Source organism: Mus musculus, chromosome 14, assembly GCF_000001635.26.
Source record: "Mus musculus strain C57BL/6J chromosome 14, GRCm38.p6 C57BL/6J".
Taxonomy (NCBI): Eukaryota; Metazoa; Chordata; class Mammalia; order Rodentia; family Muridae; genus Mus; species Mus musculus.
Genome location: NC_000080.6, coordinates 35,579,517 through 35,587,067, shown reverse-complemented (window position 1 = coordinate 35,587,067; position 7,551 = coordinate 35,579,517). Strand labels below are relative to the sequence as shown.

Below are 7,551 nucleotides of genomic sequence, written 5' to 3'. Positions count from 1 at the left end.
CAGCAGCATCCATGTGGCAGCCTGAATGCTGGCGTGCTTTGAAATTTCTTCCATCAAATAAAGTAGCTCCTCGGTTTTAAGGCTACTCTTTAACAAGGTCTTGTGACAAAGACAAAGTGCAGACCATCCTTACCAGCTTATGAATAGCTTCTTTTCCAGCCTGCCACAGTCTTCACCTCCACCTGAAACTTCACAAACATAGTGCTTTCGGTTTGCAACCCTATTGCAATTCTGGTCTTTGGAGGTCCCATCAGAATTGCTAAGCTCCTCTCCAAACACCCTAGAAATTCTCTATCCATCATCTTGAAGCTTTTCCATGTGCTACCCACCCCTACCACACCTCACCCCCAACAAACTTTTTCCTGAGACTTCTGAATCATATGGTCAGGTTTCATCACAATGACTTCATTTCTTTGGTACCAATTTTATGTGTTAGATATTTCATTGCTGTGGCAAAATACTTGACAAAACAACTTAAAAAGAAGAAATACTTCTTAGGGCTCAGAGTTTCAGTCAACCATAAAAGAGTATAATGGAGCACAACCGTATCCATTAAAGTGGCTAAGGACAGAGTAACAGACTCACTTCAGAGTGAGTTTTTTTTTTTCCTCTTTTTCTTTCTCTGTTAAATATAGACTCCCAATCTAGCAAAGTGACCACTGATATGCAGAGCATATCTTCATCCTTAGGTAATGTCCTTTGGGAAGAGTATACTTTGAAGTATGTTGCACTAATCTAGGTGCTACTCAGTATAAGTTGGCAACCAAAATTAGCCATTGCCATAACCTTTGCCTGTACACTCTGAGGCCACCAAAGAGAAAGCATTATATGTAGATGCTAAAAACACCTTTTGGTGCCCATAACACTATGTTTTGGGACAGAGAAGATCAACCTGGGTCCAGTGGATAACAGCATCCTCCTCAAGAGAGTAAGTATATTCACTAACCAGGTACCACACCTTTCAGTTTAAGTTTTCCTCCCTTTGACAATATCTGTCTTGAATGGCTGATAAAAGGAAGAGAATGCTTCCATATATAAAGTATAGTAGGCTCCCTGGAAATGGATACAATACCAATAAAATGATTACTGATATGAATATGACCATAGAAAAGAGATAGCTTGAAGAATGATTTGGCTTTTTTCATATTTCAGAGATTCTGGTAAGAAAATCAGAATTCTTAAATTATTTGTTGACTTGTTAAAATTATATTTAGTGTGTGTGTGTGTGTGTGTGTGTGTGTGTGTGTGTGTGTGTGTGTACACCATGGTAAGTGTGGAGGTCAGAAGGAAAGAACAGTTGGTTCTTTCCTTCTACTAGGTTGTCCTGGAGATTGGGCTCAGGTCTTCAAGGATTGGCAGCAATCACTTTCTCTTTTTGAGCCATCTCGCTGACCTGAAAAAATCAGAATTTTAGAGTAAGAAAGTAAGCAATTAATAACAAGAGGGTTGGCTGTATATACCAAGATGCCTAGCAGGGATGAAGCCACTTTTTCAGAGAAAAGCCTTGTACCTTAGCAGTTGACTGCATGGAACTGCTTGGTTTACTATTACACTGAAGCTGTGCACTGGGCAGAAACGCCCTAAAGCAGCATCCATGGGCCCTGTTTTCCAGCTCTGGTGAGCATAGCTCCTCTGCCTGCAGTACTCAAGCCTATGACTCTGCTTTTTAAATGCAACATATGTACTGACACGATGAACATGTCTGCATGGATCTAAGTCCTTATACCTGAGTATGCACATATGCCAATCAATGTGTCTGGGTACATTTTTGAGTGTAAATAAATGTCAATTTATTGGTGAATACTTGGTTTTTCTTTGTGCCATGACACTTTCTTATCCTGGAAACTCCACGCTAGAATCTGCCATCATTAACTGCTCTTTGAATGCCATTGAACTACTCCCCCGAAGTGTTCAGGGGGACTGTTTGATAGTCTTTCTTTCAAAATCTGACCGTTGTCATTTCACCTTTCCATGGCTTGAGCTGTTCTCACTGCAAAGAAGATCCCTGCTGTCACTGGAGCTCAGTATCTGGTTCAGGCTGTGGGGCTTGAGGGTTGTCAGCTAACACTGATAGTTGTCCTTTCCTTTCATAGGTGGTGTCTAGAAGCTCACCTACTATACTGGGGCTATGTGCAGTCCTTTCATAACTTATCTATTCTGACTAAAACATTGCTAATAGAGAAAAAATAAAGCAATGACTAAGATTACTGACAAGCAAAGGAGTTATTATCTAGAATCTCTTTGTCTGAGGAGAAGAATCAAGTATAAATTCATTTGCTAAAAATCAGTAGTGGTATGAAATGAGAGAGTGTTTTAAGAATTAGAAAGTGCTGCATTAAGGAATGTTACCTTGTTTACCATATCCATAGCCAGGAAAGGTGGGTTTTTTCAGTCTATTTTTTTTTAAGTCTTTATCTAATTTTGTCTTGTCAAATCTAAGAGTACAAGGCTTTAAGATATGGGTGTTCATTCGTGAACACTAATATTTGAAAATGTAGGCTTACTGAAAAAGGAACCTATGAAGGTAAAGGCACAGGAGAGCCAAGTTACCCAGTAGACGCTTTCCATACCTTTTATTATGTGAGATACTTAATTATACTCAAGGTTTAATTATAATATTTAATAATGTTGAAATATTGAATATGGTTTCTTTGGAATTATTAAAGCAAGAGGTTATTAGATGAAGAAGCAGATGTGAGTATTATAGAAAATAAATACCAACTGTGTCAAGGCTGTGAGACCTGGTGGTCCTTTCCCCTTTTTTGTACGTCATTTCTCCTTTTTTCAGAACTTGACTAAGTAGAGAATTAACTTTCCCCTGACCTCATTTGTATGGTATATAGTTTAAGAGTGGGGCTTCATTTTTTTCCTTGCAAAAAGCAGAGAACTTTAGAGTATTCTTATAGCTGGCCCTGTCTGTGTACATAATGTGGGAGAGTCTCTACTCTGTCCACATTTCCTGTCTGAAAACCATGTCCCCATATGGGAAAAGCTTACAATTTCTTCAAAGCTGGAAGAGTAAGGGCCCGATACTCTTCTTTGGGTTTCCAGAAATTGAGTCCTTTTTTCATGAAAATTGGCTTCCTTGGATCATCCCGACTTACCCAATGTTCTTTTCTCCATGAAGCTCCAGATATCAAAGAGAATACTGAAATGTAGGTAAGGCTGGGAAATACAAACATCAGGAAGGTTGTAGGGAAGGAGTCCAGTCAGGGAGACAGCTAAGTATAGGGCATGCCCTTGAGAGAAAGGAAGGCACAGAGAAGGGCATACACTGAGAAGGCAAATAGCAATCCCATGAGAGCTAAGCATGCAGATGGATGAGTGATCTGAGGCCAGAGAGAACACGGAGATAAGAAAAGCAAAGTAGCTATGAGAAATGATGCCCATATGCAATGTGTGTTGTGGCCCAATTCTCCCCAAGAGCTTTCCAAGAACTCAATCTTTTAAAGGAAATTGATTGACTAACCAAAGCCTGGAATTGCTGTCCAGTCTTTTCTCCTACTGTCTACTGTCTGGTATCAGTGGACAGCAGATATACACAGGGTAAAGAGGACGTGGTCTATCCCCATGAATCCCTGAGTAAAGTTCCCCAACAACTGTGCATGGCCACAGGCAGAAGTCAATACCTGGCTGCAGCACACCCAGAAAGAGACAAGAGTACACCTCATGCCAGAGAATAAGAGCATTAGGAGTAGACATGTTTTATTATTAAACAACTTTAATCCAAATGCTGATTATTATTTGCAGTGTCTGAAGGCACAAAATATACCTAAAATGTATGGAAGAGTCTAAACAGTTATAAATCCACAGAGCAAAGCATGAAAAAGATACATTCTGAGCTGACACAGATATCTGAGCTGGAAAGAATCTGGCTATGGTTGTTGTCTCCCCCTAGAGAACTTGCTTGAATATCAATCATTTCCCCTCATACCAAGGGTAGGGAAAAAAAAAGACATAAATACGGTGACTAAATACTGTGAGGGGTTACTAATGTCCCGAGGCATTACAATGTTCCTATAAAGATTCTCTCTCTCTCTCTCTCTCTCTCTCTCTCTCTCACACACACACACACACACACACACACACACACATACACACACACACACACACACACACAGTCTCTTACTCTGAACCAAAGACATCCATATCCATGATATACCAAAGAAACTAAGTCATCTTTGGGATATAGACAGGTGTAAGATAAGGCAGTGAGACCAGAGTTTGATTTTTTAAAATAGAGAGATTATATATATGAAAATTAATCCTCCAGTGCAAGTTGCCCAACATGTTGATGAAATGAAAGCAAAGCCTGTACATTGTTAGGGTGATGGGAGCCCACCCAGGCTTTGCCATGTACACCTGTCTCCAAGCTCTACACACTAACTGGAGAAATGTGAACAGGTCTCTTTAGTAATACTAGCAGCATGGCATCCCAGTAGCCAAAGGTAACATACCTACAAACACCCTCTTCATCTGGTGCTTTTAGCTGATTGTGTGATATAGCCACTCTTTCATCCTCACTAACATCATTATGGATTTGGGGAGGTAAATTCATCTTGGGCCAGTTTTCACCCTCATGGTAATATATCTCTCAACTAACTCTATATGAATACAGATAGAAGCAGCAACTGATAGGACTTCATATTTCTCCAATATCTCTACACCTTGATTTGTGATTGGGGTTGAGTCCCATACCCTTGAAGCTGGATGGGGTCATATTCTACATCCTAACAATGTAGGCATCTAGAGACACTTTGGATTTTCAAAAGTGGAGGGAGGGACTTTTAGTGGCACAGCTCAGGCTACTTTTGATGGATCATTTCCAGTTCTACAGTTTAGTTACCCCACAAAGGGCAATATATGGATCCTTAGGTTAGCCTTGTTTTATGAAACAGGACTTCCGGGCAAATTTACCATCTCAGAGGATGTCAGATGCCTTTAGCTTGAAGGATTCCTGCTGTGGTCTGGTTCATTTAATCTACTAGTGGAAAAAAGGGCAGTAAAGTCTGAAGAAGGGGCTTGTGCCGAAACCTGGTCCTGTTTAGCTGACATCATAAAGAGCTAAAGCCATGTCTTTAAGGATTCTGGATAGCTTCATTAGGGCAGACGAGTCTTTTGCTTCAAACATTACACAGCTATGTTTCTCAAAACTGTCAAGCTTCTTCTCTATGTAGTCCCTCTTGTTTATCCTCAGTCTGCCCATCATGTGGAGACACTTCTATCAACACTTTTATATAGAAACCTTTACCTGTGACTCTGATGCTTCTACTCTCTGTGTCTGTAACCACACTTTCTCTCACTCAGAGCTGTGGATGCCAATTCAAGCAAATAATCTTTACCTGGTTTCACACCCCTCCATCCCTCAAACCTCTCCCCAAAGATGTCCCACCCAGGCCAGTCAGACCTCTAACTAGATGGGGTCTGCCCTTCTTTTATATAGTCTCTTCTAATTGATTCTTCTGAGTAGAAAAAGAGGGTTTTTTTGTTTTTGTTTTTGTTTTTGTTTTTTTTAAAAGACCAACAATATGCTGTTCAAACACATTGGTATCAAAGCCTCAGAGATTGTGACCTCAATATGGGCATCTTTTCTGAGGCCCTGGGGACAATTGCATGCTACACACTGTGACACACAGTGACCTTACCATCTTGAGCCTGATTGTCTAGGGCCATGTCTAGGGCAGGTTGCCCTACAGCTCAGGGAACAGATGGGCCCACCCAACATGGGCTCCAGACTCAGACACATTCTGAACCTACCCAAGGACACTGAAGGAGGAATGAGGGGCTTGTAAGACAAGGACACAAGGAAAGCTGTGGGTACAGCAGCAAGCAGCATTCGGGGGCTCTTCCATGTCTTCCTTCTCCCCAGCAGCCAGGAGCTTCTTCTCCGATGGTTCTTCCTGCCCTCAGAAAGGCCCAGGAACAGGGGGCTCCTTTGGCACTTCAGAATGATCACAAGTAATTTGCCTTTTTATTCATATAGAACAAAATTTACAAAGTCATTCATACAGTTTTTGTTGTTTTGTTTTGTTTTTTTACTGACTTCGAAAATTGGGAATATTCAAAATACACTTTTACCCCACTCCATTCTGTCATTATTTACACGTATGTACAAGAAAAATGAAAGAGTCTGTGTGTGTGTGTGTGTGTGTGTGTGTGTGTGTGTGTGTGTGTGGTGACTGTGTTGTCATTTTCTTGTATTAAAAAGCTCTGCTGGTCGGGTGGGTGGGTGGGCGGGCAGGAGGGCAGGCGACACGGTCAGATGGAGGTGCCATGAGAGGTGTCCAGAGCCTCTGGAAGGACGCCTCCAGGCACGGGCTGGAAGGACATAGGGATGGGGGTCTTCACCGGGCTCTGTCGAAACAGTCCCCCATTGGGCGACCTGTGTTTGCACTGAATTGAGGGCATAGTGGCTGAGCTGCTCAGTGGCAGTGGCAGGTTGCTGCTGGGCCCTGACGACAGTGTCCGGCTGGTGCCATGGCTGCTCTGCTCCGGCAGAAAGGTGCTGACTGAGAGCTGGGTGTTCTGGTACTCCCTCGTGGGCTCCAAAGCTTGGCTTGGAGCCAGGCCCCCCATCTCTAGGGCAGAAAGCTCAATGGACGCTGGGGAAATTTGCTTGTGAGCAATGTCTTCATCCATGAGGCTGTTGATGCGCCGGTGTACCTGCTCCAGATTCACTTCTTTGTCCTGGAGAGAGAAAGTACAGGGAGGTCAAAGGACATCCTAAGAGTGTGTTGAGGACAGCTGGCTGCAAAATTTGGAAACCAGGAGGTAGGCCTATTGAGCTTGCCATACAGTTTCCCCTATTGCTCCCACCTTCCCTCGATCAGATGGCCAACCCTTGACTATCAGGGGAATCCATACACTAGAACACTAATCTGTATATAGCAATGACCCAGACAGCAGGCATCAGAAGATCCTCCACACCCCACACTCAGCTGAGGATCCCTGACATGCCCAGGGGCAACCCCATGACACGATGCTCTGAAGAGATGTCAGACACAGGAGGAGATAAATAGAATGCCAGGAAAATAGAGGAAATGATCTGGATCCCCTAATGTGCCCCATGCATTTGCAGTTTGAGTCCACATCCCTCCCAGGCTTGATACTGTCACCCCTGCCTTACACACAGAAGATCGGGTTTAGAATAATGCCATTGCTTCATGCCACAAACCCCATGAATATTAGAGACTCCTAGAACCACTGCAGTCTGTGTGCAAAAGCTGTGGGAAAGCAACTCTGTCCCACCTGGCAACCTATTTTTTTCTGTGGAGAATCTTTAGTTCATCCCTGGGAGGAAGAATATTCCCATTCGGCTAATGGGACATTGGAGCTTAAGTGGAAGGAGGAGCAAGGACAAGAGGTGTCAAGAGGACTTATGGCTTCCCAAATGGGTAGCCTCACCGTTGACCCTGTCTCACCACAGTGGGGGGACATGACAGAAGACCTTTGGTTTATTTATCTGTTGAAGAATACAAATAAAGAATATAATGACTACAATAATTCTTCTCAAGTAAACTAATGTATTATCAATGTTCAAACGAATTAAGG

At 42.6% G+C, this 7,551-nt stretch overlaps 1 protein-coding gene across 5 annotated transcripts in view; it reads right to left on the bottom strand.

The window, feature by feature from the left end:
* Positions 1-3,680: 3,680 nt before the first annotated feature.
* Positions 3,681-7,551, bottom strand: part of Grid1 (glutamate receptor, ionotropic, delta 1) — a 763,385-nt gene continuing 759,514 nt past the window's right edge. For 4 of the 5 annotated variants that reach the window (XM_011244962.3, XM_006518565.3, XM_006518566.4 and 1 more), the window contains one exon: positions 3,681-6,687. Coding sequence is in view for 4 of the 5 variants with exons in the window: in XM_006518565.3 (XP_006518628.1) it covers positions 6,259-6,687 (429 nt within the window). In the remaining variant the exon portion in view is untranslated. The remainder of the gene's footprint in view (positions 6,688-7,551) is intronic. The other variant, NM_008166.2, reaches the window with a different exon arrangement.